This window comes from Entamoeba dispar, genomic scaffold, assembly GCF_000209125.1.
Source record: "Entamoeba dispar SAW760 scf_1105229461401 genomic scaffold, whole genome shotgun sequence".
Lineage (NCBI taxonomy): Eukaryota > Evosea > Mastigamoebida > Endamoebidae > Entamoeba > Entamoeba dispar.
The window spans coordinates 1989-16365 of NW_001854674.1; the positions used below are offsets into that span (position 1 = coordinate 1989).

The 14377-nt window shown below is 27.3% G+C and overlaps 8 protein-coding genes across 8 annotated transcripts in view, besides 17 other annotated features; 1 reads left to right on the forward strand and 7 right to left on the reverse strand.

The window, feature by feature from the left end:
• EDI_049750 (60S acidic ribosomal protein P0, putative) overlaps positions 1–953 on the reverse strand; it is a gene marked incomplete at both ends in the record, with an annotated part of 1065 nt that extends 112 nt beyond the window's left edge. The window contains one exon of the mRNA XM_001733372.1: positions 1–953. This exon is cut by the window's left edge and continues 112 nt beyond it. Coding sequence (XP_001733424.1) covers positions 1–953 — 953 coding nt within the window.
• A 47-nt stretch (positions 954–1000) lies between these two features.
• Positions 1001–1080: a sequence feature (AT_rich).
• An 82-nt stretch (positions 1081–1162) lies between these two features.
• Positions 1163–2617, reverse strand: EDI_049860 (M protein, serotype 5 precursor, putative; the record flags this gene model as incomplete). The annotated part of the gene is made up of 1 exon (XM_001738473.1): positions 1163–2617. One exon carries the CDS (start codon positions 2615–2617, stop codon positions 1163–1165), a length of 1455 nt encoding a protein of 484 aa, XP_001738525.1.
• Positions 1631–1776: a microsatellite.
• Positions 2618–2636: 19 nt separating the features above from the next.
• Positions 2637–2713: a microsatellite.
• A 16-nt stretch (positions 2714–2729) lies between these two features.
• Positions 2730–2812: a repeat region.
• Positions 2807–3208: a repeat region.
• Positions 3209–3251: a sequence feature (AT_rich).
• A 78-nt stretch (positions 3252–3329) lies between these two features.
• EDI_049870 (uncharacterized protein) lies at positions 3330–4001 on the reverse strand (the record flags this gene model as incomplete). The annotated part of the gene is made up of 3 exons (XM_001738474.1): positions 3330–3534; positions 3590–3909; positions 3963–4001. The coding sequence occupies 3 exons, from the start codon at positions 3999–4001 to the stop codon at positions 3330–3332; spliced, it is 564 nt and encodes a 187-aa protein (XP_001738526.1).
• Positions 4002–4080: 79 nt separating this feature from the next.
• Positions 4081–4135: a sequence feature (AT_rich).
• A 31-nt stretch (positions 4136–4166) lies between these two features.
• Positions 4167–7337, reverse strand: EDI_049880 (isoleucyl-tRNA synthetase, cytoplasmic, putative; the record flags this gene model as incomplete). Its single annotated transcript, XM_001738475.1, has 1 exon — positions 4167–7337. One exon carries the CDS (start codon positions 7335–7337, stop codon positions 4167–4169), a length of 3171 nt encoding a protein of 1056 aa, XP_001738527.1.
• A 52-nt stretch (positions 7338–7389) lies between these two features.
• Positions 7390–7442: a microsatellite.
• Positions 7443–7639: 197 nt separating this feature from the next.
• EDI_049890 (uncharacterized protein) lies at positions 7640–8185 on the reverse strand (the record flags this gene model as incomplete). The annotated part of the gene is made up of 1 exon (XM_001738476.1): positions 7640–8185. The coding sequence occupies one exon, from the start codon at positions 8183–8185 to the stop codon at positions 7640–7642; it is 546 nt and encodes a 181-aa protein (XP_001738528.1).
• Positions 7756–7799: a microsatellite.
• Positions 8186–8320: 135 nt separating the features above from the next.
• Positions 8321–8375: a sequence feature (AT_rich).
• Positions 8376–8441: 66 nt separating this feature from the next.
• Positions 8442–8499: a sequence feature (AT_rich).
• A 26-nt stretch (positions 8500–8525) lies between these two features.
• Positions 8526–10765: a repeat region.
• A 191-nt stretch (positions 10766–10956) lies between these two features.
• Positions 10957–10980: a sequence feature (AT_rich).
• Positions 10981–11051: 71 nt separating this feature from the next.
• Positions 11052–11073: a sequence feature (AT_rich).
• Positions 11074–11170: 97 nt separating this feature from the next.
• Positions 11171–11195: a sequence feature (AT_rich).
• A 35-nt stretch (positions 11196–11230) lies between these two features.
• EDI_049900 (myosin regulatory light chain, putative) lies at positions 11231–11671 on the reverse strand (the record flags this gene model as incomplete). Its single annotated transcript, XM_001738477.1, has 1 exon — positions 11231–11671. One exon carries the CDS (start codon positions 11669–11671, stop codon positions 11231–11233), a length of 441 nt encoding a protein of 146 aa, XP_001738529.1.
• Positions 11672–11737: 66 nt separating this feature from the next.
• Positions 11738–11777: a microsatellite.
• Positions 11778–12056: 279 nt separating this feature from the next.
• Positions 12057–12121: a sequence feature (AT_rich).
• A 45-nt stretch (positions 12122–12166) lies between these two features.
• On the forward strand, positions 12167–12741 carry EDI_049910 (transmembrane and coiled-coil domain-containing protein, putative; the record flags this gene model as incomplete). Its single annotated transcript, XM_001738478.1, has 2 exons — positions 12167–12305; positions 12350–12741. 2 exons carry the CDS (start codon positions 12167–12169, stop codon positions 12739–12741), a joined length of 531 nt encoding a protein of 176 aa, XP_001738530.1.
• Positions 12742–12819: 78 nt separating this feature from the next.
• Positions 12820–14310, reverse strand: EDI_049920 (uncharacterized protein; the record flags this gene model as incomplete). Its single annotated transcript, XM_001738479.1, has 1 exon — positions 12820–14310. The coding sequence occupies one exon, from the start codon at positions 14308–14310 to the stop codon at positions 12820–12822; it is 1491 nt and encodes a 496-aa protein (XP_001738531.1).
• Positions 14311–14377: the final 67 nt, after the last annotated feature.

Below are 14377 nucleotides of genomic sequence, written 5' to 3' on the forward strand. Positions count from 1 at the left end.
ACCTTAGAACAATCACCAAATCCTCCAAAATCTTCTTCTTCCTCTCCTTTTTTAGCAGCTGGAGCTTCTTCTTTCTTTTCTTCAGCTTTAGTTTCAGTAGCAACAGCAGTAGCAGCAACGGCAGTCATGTTATTGAAAATCTTTTCAGCCAATGGGAATACAACACCACTCTCTTTTGAGAATCCAAGGAGAGCTTGGAATGCATTGAGCATAATGTGTGGGCAGGCTGCTTCGGTTGGGAGATTAGCGGCAAGTGAAATAGCAGTAGCAGCTTGAACACCTTCTTGGAATTTTTTGACAATATCAGATTCAGTTAAGTCAAGAGCCTTAGCATCATAAACAATACCATTATCATAAACTACATCAATGACAGCTCCATATTTGAATGGGTTAATCTTTAATTTTTGAAGAAGAACAGCTTGTGATACTCCAACTTTTTCTCCTTCTTTAATTAAAAGAGTTTCTGAAGTAATTTCAATTTGACCTTTAGTAATCTTTGATGCAATATTCAATGCTTGGACAAAGTTAGTTTGAGTTGGGTCAAGTCCTGTATCACCAGCTGGTACAATGACATCATTTGGTGCAATAACTCCGGCTTTTGCTGGTGATGGTGCTTTAAGTTCAGTAAGTTTAGCCTTTAATTGATAAAGATCACCTTTAGTAAAGATGAATCCAACATTACCTTTAATGTGTGGAAGAAGTTCTTCAAGTTCTGGTTGAGTTTCTGCTTGGTTCTTGATAGCTTTTCTAATAAGAGTATTCTTTCCCATAACAAATTCACAAGTTCCTCTTAATTCTTTTCTGATAGTTTGGAATTGAGATGATCCGACATTATCACATTTAACAACAACAACTTGTTTATACTCTTCCAAGAGTTTTTTCATTTTGGCAAGATATGCTTCTTTCTTAGCTTTCTTTTGTTCTTTACTTAAACCAGCTTTGTGTAAGGCCATCGCTAGCTATCTCAATTTCTTAGATTATAGGGTTTTTCTCTTCCTTCTAATTTTTACTATTAATTATAGTTTAATTTTTATCAATTATAGATTTGTATCATAATTATTTCAGTTTATAAATTTTATAGAGTTTCTTCATAGTTTATAAAAACAAATTACATAAACAATAACAAAAATTTAAAGAACAATAAAAAGAACTTAATTGTGAATTACATCAACATCTGATTATAGGCAGCATCAATTTCCATTGGATTCACTAAATATTGACCTTCTAAAAATGGTGATTCTGGGACTCCTCCAAATAAAGAAGACATGTATTGTTTTTGTTCTTCGATGTCCATTGTAGGACCATAATTACCGATCATTGGACTAGTAGTTAATTCTGGTGGAATTGTGTTAATAAAGCTTGGTTCAAATAGTTGAGATCTTTGTCTCATTTTATTAATTTGAGCAATTTTCATATTTCTTTCTTTATTTAATTCAGCAACAGTTGGCATATTTTCAAACATATTTGGTATTGGTTTTTCTTGAATTAATTGTTGTCCCATTGGTTGAAGACCTTCTTGTTTAGCTCTTTGTTGTGTTTTATAAACAGTTTTTTCAATAGCTCTCTTATTTTCTTTAATAGCATTCATTTTTGGCTTACTTGTAATACTTTTTTTTGCGACTAAATTACCTTTTGTTATTTTTTCTTTATTAATTGCTTTTTTCATTTTAATGTTTTGTCTGACAAGTTCATCTTTTTGTTTTTGAATTTTCTTTTTAGCTTCTTTAACTTTATTTAATTGTTTTTGTTCTTCATTACTCTTTTTAATTTCTTTTTGAGCTTCTTGAACAACTTTCTTAGTTTTCTTAAGTGATTCTTGTTGTGCTGGAGTTAAAACTTTTTTTAATTGTTTATTAACAACTTTATTAACAGCTACAGATCTCTCTTTTTTATTAATGTCAACTGCAATATTATCTTTCTTAGTAGCTTTCAATACAATATCAGCAGATTTACTCTTAAGAGCATTTGGTTGTAATCCTAATGCAGTATTTTTAACTTCTTCCATAATTGCTTTATAAGCTTTTTTATAAACACTCTTTTCTGCTTTTTTCTTTTCTAATTTAATTTTTTGTTGATCATTTCCATATTTCTTCTTAGCTTCTTCTACAGCTTTCTTTCCAGCTCTTTTAGCAGCAATGGAACTGTATTTTTTAGCTGATTCTTTTGCAATTTTTTTAACTTGTTTTTTTGCTTGTTTTGTAATCTTTGATACTTTCAAATTAGATGTACTTCCAACTCTTCTTTCAAGTCTGTGTCTTCTGATAAATTCATTACGCTCAATTCCAGTAAGTCCATCAGCAATTCCTCTCATTTTATCAAGGAATTTTCTTGAAGCAGCTCTAAGAACTCTTAACTCGCTTAAAATTGATTCAATACCTCTTTCAAGTTGGACTCTTGATGTAGGATTTGCAGCAAGTCTAAGGTCATGATAGTGCATTCTCAATTGATCTTTAAGAACCCTTTCTCTATCTTCATTAATTTGAATACGTTTTTCTAATTCAACTACATCTTTTTCACTTGTAACAAGATTAGCAGCCAATATCCCTGTATGTCCAATTTCACTTATAAGCGCAATACTGGAAATAACAAATACTGAAATAAAAAGAATTTGCTTCATAACTTTCAAAATAATATAATTTTTTTTAAGTTTTTTTCTTTTTTTTTAGTTCCTTTTTTTTGTTTTTAAAAATTTTTTTTTGATTTTTATTCTTTTCGTTAAAACATTCCATCTTGTCATGACGTGCCTTTAGTGAGATAACGCCTTATTCAAGACTAATTGGTTATTACTAATATTTGTTATGAGTTATTATTAAAGAATGCTATTTATTATAGTGGTGAATTCATTACGATATTAGTAATATTTATTTAGCAAGACGCAATAGATTTATCAATGATAGTTTTTGGTTGGATGTATAGGGTTGTCAAGAAAAAGGGATTCTTTAAGGGGTGTTGACGGTAAAAGAGATGAGTTATAGTCATATTGTTATAAACATATTCTTCTTATAATAACATTATAACAACGTAGAGTTTTAACATTCATTAAATTCAAAATAAAAATCAGGTAGTAACTTAATTGATGAGTTGTTTCATTTGAGTAAGTTTGAAAAAACTTTGTTTCATTAGAAATAAAGGGTGCTGAAGAAATTGATATACTCAATTCTCAACATAATGAAAGCCTAATCATAGATAGTTCATAATTGACTTCTTTTTTTTTTTTTTCTTTTCATTAAAACATTATTTTTAATTATTATGTTGTAAAATAAGGAAAAATAACAAAATTTCAAAATATGATGGATTTGTAGGAAATGTATCAATCACAAAAATTCAATTCAATGGCGATGAGAGTCCCTTTTAGATCTATCTCTGTCTTTATCTCTTCGAGGTGATCTACTTCTTGAACGATGTCTTTCACGTCTTGATCTGCTTCTTGAGTGGTGTCTTTTTGACCCTTTAAAATGTCTAGAATGGGAACGAGAATGTCTTGAGCGAGACCTTTTTCTTTCATTTTCATCACCTCTTCTATTACTTTCACCTCTACGTTGTTGGTATAACTAATTGTATTAGAAATAAAAAGAAAAGAAAACCAAACTTCTTCAATTCATTTGCATAATATTCTTTTGAAGAAGTATGTGAAAATTGACCGTTCTCATAAATAAATTGAAGTTCTGTTTTAGTGGTCCATGGTTGAGCTAAAATCTTTTCACTACACAGTTTATCTTTGTCACCAACCAAATCTTCAACTGGACTTTCACTTAGAGCTTTAATAAATCCATCACAATCGCTTTTATTTTTTAATGTAACAACAGCAACTCCAAGAGATTTACCGCTTGAGACATCAGTTTTAATATCAACAGAAATGACTTCAACAAGTTTTGATATTATATCTTTAATTTCAGTGTCTTTGACATACTACTTATTACCCTCTCATTTCTTTATTAAGACCAAATAATAAATAAACAAACATAGTTAAAAGTTCCAATAATCAAAGTTGGTTCAATCATCAAAACGTGTTAATACAAATTTTAAGTGAAATTTTTTGATTTCTTATTTATTTTTCTTATTTTTTTTCTGACTAAGCACAATATATTCTTTTTTAAACAATATGAAAATCAATTTATAATAAAAAAAATTTTAACACAATTTTTTCTTTACCAAAAAGTATTCATTTAAAGCTTAACAAGGAATAAGTGAATAGAGTCGGTGACACACTTCAAAGTAACATTTGCGTCTTTGATTGATGCTATTTCTCCTTCTTTAACTTTCATAATAACTCCATAAGATTTAAGGAATTCTTCTTGTGCCTTAATTGCTTCATCAATGTTAGTATGATTAGAATCATCATAACTATAATAAACAACAACGTTGTCATCAACTTTCAATCCAGCTTCCTTTCTTAATTTTTGAATTCTGTTGTTAACTTCTCTACAAATTCCTTTTTGAATTAAATTAATATCACGAACACAATCTAACAAAACTAATACATCCTTGTCCCACATTGCTTCTTGTGTTGAAGTGTCTCCACTAAATTGTCTATGGACTTTAACTTCCTCTTCAGTGAAGGTTTGTCCTTCAATTTCAATTTTTCCTTCTTCAATAAACTTCAAAATTCTATTACGATCAACTTTCATTAAAGCGTCAATATATTTCTTTCCTTCTTTTTTATATTTCTTACCAATAACAGCTCTTTCTGGAGCCAATGAAAGAGTAATAAATTGATCTTGTTCAGTAGTAGCAATAACTTCTTCTACATTTAATTCAATAGCAATATACTCTTTAAATACCATTAAACGATCAAGGAATTCTTGAGATCCATGGATAATTGTTATTTTTCTCAATGGCTGTTTCAATGGAAGGATTTTCTTATCACGAGCACTTCTACCTAATTCAATGATTTTCTTAAGGGCATCAACAACTTCTTCAAGTTTAGCATCATGGAATTGTTCAAGTGGTTCAGGAATTTGGACAAAATGAACAGACTCTTCCATCTTCTCTTCATAATTTAATGGGAAGGCTTTTAATTTTTGATAACAGAATTCAGAGAAGAATGGTGTAAATGGTGCCATAAGAATTGACATAATCTTCAAGCAGTGATATAAAACACTACATGAAGTTTCTTGTGCAGCTTCACCATAACCACCTCTAAATCTTTTTCTATTTAATCTGATATACCAGTTAGAAAGAGTTACAAGCAAATCAACTAATGGCGTAATAATAGTGTAAAGTCTAAACATTTTCATTTCTTCTCTAACTTTCTTTACAAGTGACATTAATGATGAAAGAATCCATCTGTCCATATCATTCATATTAGCAATTTTATCAATAGCCATAATCTTCATCTCAGGTTTAAATGATTGTTTAAGATATCTTAATGTGTTAAACCATGGTAAGAAAATGGTTGAAATTAATTCTTTTAATGTTTTTTCTTGGAATTTAACTGTTTCTGCTCGTACAGCTGGTGAATTAATAAGTGATAGTCTTAAAGCATCAGCACCATAAAGATTAATCATATCCATTGGATCAGGATAATTCTTTAATCTCTTTGACATTTTTTTACCATCAGAAGCAAGTACAAGACCATTAACAACACAATTCTTAAATGGTGCTTTTCCAAATAAAGCAGTAGAAATGACAATAAGGGAATAGAACCATCCTCTTGTTTGATCAATACCTTCAGCAATAAAATCACCTGGGAAATTTTCTTTAAATTGTTCAACATTTTCAAATGGATAATGACTTTGTCCATAAGGCATAGACCCTGATTCAAACCAGCAATCAAAAACCTCAGAAATTCTATGAAGTTTTTTACCATTCTTTTCAATAACTAAATTATCAACAAACTCTCTGTGAAGATCTGTAACTTTTTGTCCAGTAAGTTCTTCAAGTTCTTTTACACTTCCTACACAAACAAATTCAGTATAATCATCATCAGTCCAAATTGGAATTGGTGTTCCCCAGAATCTGTTTCTAGAAATAGCCCAATCTCGTGCATTTCTTAACCAATTTTCAAATCTACCTTCTCTAATATTTTCTGGAACCCAATAAGTTTGTTGAGAACTTTCAACTAATTTATCTTTGAAAGATTCAACATTAACAAACCATGATGGAATAGCACGATAAATTAATGGGGTGTCAGATCTCCAACAGAATGGATATGAATGTGTAATAGTTGCTACATTAAAGATTCTTCCTTCTTTCTTAAGTCTTTCAATAATATCTTTATCACAATCTTTAATATATCTACCTTGATAATCTGGTACCTCAGCTGTAAATTTACCTGAAAAATCAATTGGACAAACAAGATTAGTTCCTTTACTAATAATACCATTAGCCATACAAACACGATAATCATCTTCACCAAATCCAGGTGCTTGATGAACAATACCAGTTCCAGAATCATTTTGGACATAATCATCAGCAACAACTCTGAAACATCCTTTAAGGTCTTTGAAATAAGGGAATAATGGAACATAAGTTTTTCCAACAAGATCTTTTCCTTTCAATTTTTCTATTATTGTTCTTTTTGCTTTTTTAGCATTAGGAAGTGTTGGCATTAAACACTCCATCATATAATAATTATGTTTAGTAGGTTCATCATAAAATTTAACATAATCCATATTAGGATTGACACAAAGTGCAAGATTAGATGGAAGAGTCCATGGTGTAGTTGTCCATGCAAGGAAATAAGTATTTTCTTCTCCATTAACAGGGAATGTCATAGTGACAGCTGGATCTGGTACATCTCTATAGGCCATACCTGCTTCAAAATTACTTAATGGTGTACAACATCCAGTAGAAAATGGCATAATTTTTAATCCTCGATAAACTAAATTCTTTTCATATAGTTGTTTGAATACCCACCAAACTGATTCCATAAAATTAATGTCCATTGTTTTATAAGGATGATCCATATCAATCCATCTGCCACATCTCCAAACAACTTTTTTCCATTCTTCTGAATATCTCATAACAATATTTCTACATTCTTGATTATACTTTGGAATACCAAGTTTAAGTACTTCTTCAGTTGTATGAATACCTAATAACTTATCAATTTCGAACTCAATTGGAAGTCCATGAGTATCCCATCCAAATTTTCTATCGACTCTGTGCCCTGTTTGAATAGCATATCTACAAACTGTGTCTTTAATAGTTCCTGCAAGTAAATGTCCATAGTGTGGAAGTCCTGTAGCAAAGGGTGGTCCATCATAGAAAGAAAAACGAGGTCTGTCTTTAGTTATTTCATTACATTTATTAAACACATCAATCTTTTTCCAGTATTCAATAATTTCCTCTTCAGTTTTGGGAAAGTTAATTTGACTTGGTAATTCTGTGTTCATGGAATAGTGTTGTTCTTAGTTCGTAGGGTTTTTCTGAGTCATTTCAGCCACGTCTTTTTTTTTTTCATTCTTCTTTTTCTTTTTTAACTTTTTATTATATTTTTTGAGATAATAGGGATTTGGTATTAGCAAGAAGGATATTTCCCAATCCTCATTCATCCTTTATTACTAGTAATAGAAATTTTCATTTAATGTCTTTCTTTATTTTTTATGAAGCACCAAAACAAAAATCTATACTGTTTCTTTGAGTCTTTTTAAATTAGAATTAATTGTATTTTTTCAAAATTATCATATTTAGAATCTTAAAAATCGTTACTATACTTTCCTGAGTGTTTTAATGCTAATAACTCTGCCTCATCTTCTCTTCTGCCTTCTTCTGCCAACCGCTCTTCTTCTGCAACCATTCCAGCATATCCTACATCATCATAATCATCATCATAATTATATTTAAAATCATCATCAATGAAATTGTCGTATCGTTGTTCTTGAGAGTGGTTAGAAGGTGTTTCTTTTCTTTTCTGTATAACACTAGACTTTTTGACTTGACTTAACACTGTTTTAGGGACAGATGACACTGATTTTGCATTTTTTTTTCTGAACATGAGTTCTATTTTCTCTTCATCTGTTAATTCATTTAGCTTTTTGGGTTTCTTTTCTATTGTTTTAGTGATAGACCTTTTGCTGTTGTTTGTCAAAATTTTTTCTGGCTTCTTTGCTTCAGACTTGACTCGTTTTGTTTGTACATTTGGGAGATATTTTCTTTTAAATTCTTCAGGGTCAGCTTCTTTTTCATAAAGTTGGTCTAGCGTTAATGCAGCTTTTCCTTTATACCATCCTAATTTATTCATAACTGTCAATAAAGTTCTCCTATAACCTTTTTAAATTCCATTTTATTAAACACAAAATAATATTGTTTGTTTTCTTTAAGTACTTATTAATGTGTTATATTTTGTTATTGCTAAACCACTTTCTATAACAAAATGTATTATAGTTATTATTTTAATGTTATTAAATACTTTTTAGTTTATTTTTTTATAAGATTTTGTTTTTCTCTTTTATTTAACACCCTTAATTTTGCTTATTATTTTATCTTTGTTTAATGAGAAAATATTCTTAAAAAATATTTGATAGAATATTTATTTTTATTTTTTTTATTTTTTAAGTTGTCACGGTTTTGTTTCTTCCCTCTTCAATTTATCCAAGGAAGAACGATATTAATATATAGAAAGGAGATAAATTATATAAACAAAATTAAAAATAAATAACTTGTTTAAACTGTCTGTTAAAAGTATATACTTCATTATTAAAGATGAAAATAGAAAGCCAACTGATATTAAATCAAATTGAAAAACAATATTACAAAATCAAATTTGATGTAAAAAATATACATATTATCAAAAGAATGATTATTATACAATATTATAATCATTCAGTTATTAATTAAGGATAAATGGAAATGGGTAGAAACATATTATGATGTCTCTAAAGCATATGATAGTATTAATCATCAATGGGTTAAACAATGTTTAATTTATTTTAACATCCCATTAGTTGTAATTAATAGTATATTATATATATTAAATAATACACAACTATAATTATATTATAATAAACAAAATGTAGGTATAATTAATGTAGAAAGAGGAATAATACAAGGTGATAGTTTATCTAATTTATTATTTGTATTATCTATTGATATATTATCTAAATAATTAGATAAACAAATTAATATTTTATCTATTAAAATGAATGGAGAAGAAAAACAAGTAAAGTTAAACCATATATTATATATTGATGATTTAAATATAATAACTAACAACATAAATGAAATTGAAAAACACACAAATTAACAAAATAAATATTTAATAGAATATGATTAAAAATAAATGTAGAAAAGAGTGGGATAATGACTAATATCAATGGTCAAATAAATGGAGAAATAGCTGAATTACCAAGAGTAACTAATGATGGTCATTATAAATATCTTGGTATTGAAATAAGAGATAAAATAAATATTAATAAATATTGTACAAGATATTAAATGATGTATCTTCTATTCTATCATCATTAAATATTATGAACTATATCAGCCTCAATACAATAAGAAAAATTAATAATGATATAATCTCAAAATTAAGATATTGATTCTGTATTATCAAATGGAAACTTGGTGAGTTTGAGAATATAGATAAATAAATAAGAAAATCATTAATATAACTCAAACCATACAATAGAAACATCCCTAAAAGTAGATTATATGTTACAATAAATGAATTAGGAATTGGTATAATGTCATCACGAGATGAATGTGGTAATGAAATAATAAGAATATATTTAAAATATAAATATCAAATACAGAAATAAAAGAAATGATAGAGTCAGTAAAGGATAATTCAAAATTGAATAATTAAAAGAATAAAAAGAGTATTTTGTAAGAATATTAATTTCAATGAATTAATATAATACAAATAAATGAAAGAAAACATGATGTAAGCAAAGTATTTGAATTTGTAACAAATAAATTAAATGAAAGATATTTAAATGAATTGAAAGAAATGAAGTGAATATATAAGAAATGTAAATTGTATATTTAATAATAAGAAATTAACAGTAGCCATATGGAGGTCATTAAATATAAAAAGAAATATATTCCTCCAAGTAGTAAAGATGCAAGAAGGAGTAACTATGAATTGAATGTTAAATCTAAAATACTTAATTGTGATGCTTTAAAATATTGTAAACATTGTCCTAATACAATTCCATCTATTAGCCATATATTGTTATGATGTAATGAAGAATAATCAAATATCAAAACACGATTATGTATGTAAACAAATATATAAACATATATTAATTACCCATTTTAATGAATTTGATGAAATAGATTTTAATACATATCATAAATATATTGACAATAATGAAATGGTTATAAATTACAATAAAGAATTATTGGTTAGTGATCATTCTTTTAATGCTAGAAGACCAGATATATATTATCAAATCATCAAAGATAAAAAATGATATATTAATGATGTTGACATATGTCAAGATAGAAACATTGAATTAAATTATATTTACAAAATAAATAAATATAAAGAACTACAAGAGAAGTTAATACAAAGTAGAGAAATAATACTTGTAATATTAACAATCAATTAATACATAATGAATCAGTAAGAAGATTGAAAACACTAAAATTATATTTAAATTTCAACAAAATACTACGAACAACCATTATTAAAAACATGAAATACTTAATGTTCTACACATTCAACACTGGTAACACATTAGAAGAAGAACATTCTAATTCTCATATATTAGAAATGAACTCTGTTATAGAAATAGAGTATATTGAAGAAACTGAAACAATCAATTCTCAATAACCATGAAATCAAATTGTGGATATATCTATTAATTGACCCATTTTTTATTTTGGAAATAATTAAGAATCACGGAAATAATGAAAGTTAAATTTATTAAAGTAATAATCTTATTTAAGATTGGTGTCGTTAGAAAAACTCAGAAATAAATGGGTATAACCGTGACCTAATGTTTACAGTGTTGTTGATTTATTTAATCACTTTAAAATTAGTTTAAGATATATTTTGTTTTTTGGGACAAAAAATTATTTTTATTTTTAAATGTTCTAGAAAAAAAAGAAATCAATCAAAAACAAAAGAAAACTATTTTAAGTTTGTTTTAACTCTTATTCAGTTATTTTTAATTATAAAAATATCCATTTCTTGAAATCTTAAGGAAAATAAAACAAAGACAAGTAATTATTTGAAGCAAATACCAATTTACTAAAACAGAAGTTCGAAAATCCTATGTAGTTTTATTTTTTATAAAAAATAAAAAGAACTAATTTGGAAAGAAAAACGCTAAATTATTGTTTATTCTGGTGGATATTCTTTAACAAGCATATCAGCGAATTCTTTATAATCGACGTAACCTTCTCTGCTTACTGTAGCAGATCTCATGATAGCTTCAACTTCAGAATTTGAAAGTGGTCTTCCTAAAACTGAAAGAATTTGTCTTAATTCAGCTTCATGAATTTGACCATTCTCTTCTTTATCTAAAGCAGTAAATACACCAAACATATCATCATACAAATCTTTAGGTACTTTCATTTCACACTTCTTATACAATTGTCTAATTTTTTCAACTCCAACAAGGTCTTCTTTTACTTCTCTCATAATAGCCTCTTCTTGTTGCTGAGTTGGTGCTTTTCCAAGAGCTCTCAATAATTCGATGACTTGGTCTCTAGAAATCTTCTTGTCATGATCAATATCTAAGATTGAAAAATAATCATCAATCAATTCACTGGTTGTCATATTTTGTGATTTTCAGATCTTGCTTCTCAAAAAAGCAAATGTTAGAACTTCAGCGGCGATCTCTCATTTATTTTTTCTTTTTTATCTCCTTTTTTCTTTTTTTATTCATTCCTTGATAATCTAGTATTTAATAGTCCTTTGAAACTAAAATATTTCAACACACCTATCACTGTTCTTTGAAAATTAAATGGTTTTGAAATGGACTACTGAACAAAACAAATTACCGTCATTGAATCAGTTGTACAAAGATTTTTAGCTAAACTATTAACTAATATATTTTTTGATAGTCAACCCATTTTTTGGTTAATTAAAAAATTAGTTGGTTGTTTATTCTAAATAGTGTGTATGTAGTATAACCAATATGAACATTTTAGATGAGGTTGTCTAATAAAAATTTTTATCTTCTTTATGTTTAATTGAATAGTATTTTTATTATAATTTAATTAAAATGGAAACCTAATACTAAAAAATGATAAGATCTTAGTTATTTTAATAATGATTTTCTCTCAAATTGCCATTACTGTATATTCATTAGCTTGTTGTGCAATTTCTGAGTTTATTACAAAGTATTTTGTTACTGACAGTCCTGTATATATATCTTTAAATAACGAGGCTGAGGCATTAGAGCAAAAGAGTTTGTTAAAACATATAAAAAAAAGGATATTACTTATATATTAGTTTCAAAATTAGGAGGATATGAAAATAAAAAGAAACGAGAAAAATTAGAAAAGGACCAATCAACTCTTAAACAACAAATTGCTTTTCATAAATTTAAACCAATGATTTTAAATTTAGTATTTATGATACTCTCTACTATTGCAGTTAATTATATGTTTGAACCAGTAAAAGTTGGTAAATTACCATTCCAACCATTCTCATTTTTTACAAAAGTAACACACCGTAACCTTCCAGGTGATGATATGACTGATTGTTCTTTATTCTTCTTTTATGTCTTAATGAGAATGGCATTTAAACCAATTATGGCTAAATTGTTTGGCAATGATAATGTTAATGAAGCAAGTTTCATGAATGCATTTGTTCCTGAAAACGAAACATTTAAATCAAAATGAATGAAGTCATAAACAATCTAAAAACTTTAATTAATTAAAACAACTAGAAATATTTCTCTTGTTATCTTTTTTAACTAATCATATTAATTTTGTTGCATCTTTACAATGTTTTATTTCTTTTATAACTTCTTTAATATTTTCATTAATTATATCATTTACATGTGGTGGTACTTCATGTTCTTTTATTTGATACTTTGGTCGTTCTTTATTAATTAAAATAGGTAATTTTTCACTAAATTTTTGAAGAGTTTTAAAGCTAGTAGTTGATGGATAATTTTCTACAGTCAATTTAGTGATAACAATAAACACATTGAATTTTTCATCATAACATCCATAAACTTTGTATGGAGCTCCACAGTACATAAATTTGTAAATCAATAAACAGAGTGATACTTGTAAGTTTTTTAATTCATGCGGGAGTCTAAAACTGTATTGATTTTTTTCTTCTATTTTATTTATTAAACTAATGCTATCCTCTTCTAATTCCATCATATCACCACTATTACCTTCTTTCTTTTGAACTTCAGTATTTTCAATTTCACCTTCAGTTGTTTCTAGTTCTTCATTTAATTGATTTTTTCTTGTTTCTTCTTGTTGTAAATTGGTATTGGATTTTATCTCGATGTTTGGTATTATAGTAATGGTTTTATTATCAATTGGTATTTCACTATCAATAGTGTTATTGAGTAAATTGTTTTGAGTTACTTGTGTTTCTTGCATTTGATGTTTTTCTTTTTGGATATCAATTGTGTTTAAGTGTATTTGTGGAAATTCTGTTTTCTTTTCTAATGACTTTCCTTCATTACTTTTGTATGACTTTTCAGTACTTATTTGTTTTAATTCACTTTCACTTTTTTTTTCATTTTTATAATCTCCTGTATCTTGTCCATCTAACACCTCTTCCATTTTATTATTTTGGTATCCTTTGATAAGTTCAAGATCAGATGTCCTTGTTTTGTCTTGGGTGTTGTTTAAGATCCAACTCTTCACACCAAAATTCCCATCTTCACTTTGAGTTGGAAAAGGAGTAATATCAATGTCATCATCTTCTCTTTTTTCATTTCTTTTTGTATTATCTTTGTTAATTAATGACTTTTTACTCCAATCATCTGAATCACTTTCAATCTCAAGGTCATCATCATTTTTCTTTTTCTCAATTTGTTTCTTTTTAATAAGTTCAAATTCTTGAGTTGATATCTCTTCTATTTCGTCATTAGTTTTTCTAGTTTCATCAATTTGGAATTGTCCTGCTTTGTTATCAATAATTCTCTTTAATTTAAGTTCTTTTATTTGAGGCTTTTTCGTATTTTGTGTAAAACTGTCTTTCATCGTTTGAACACTTTGTTGTGATAATTTAAACTCTTCTGCAGCAACATCGATAAGATATTCGTTCTCAAGTTTTTCTTGTCTTTTTTTCTCTTCTCTCTCATTAATTTCGTTTTTGACATCTCTGAAAATACGATCAAAATCTTCCCAAGATTTGGTAAATCCTGGTCTTATTTCATTTGTTAGTGGTTCTTTATTAATAGTATTAAACGAAATAACTGGATTTTGTATGTTTTTTCTCATTGTGTTTTGAATTAAATGATTACTAGTTAATTTTTTTCTTTTTGTTTAAAAAACTTCAACTAAAATA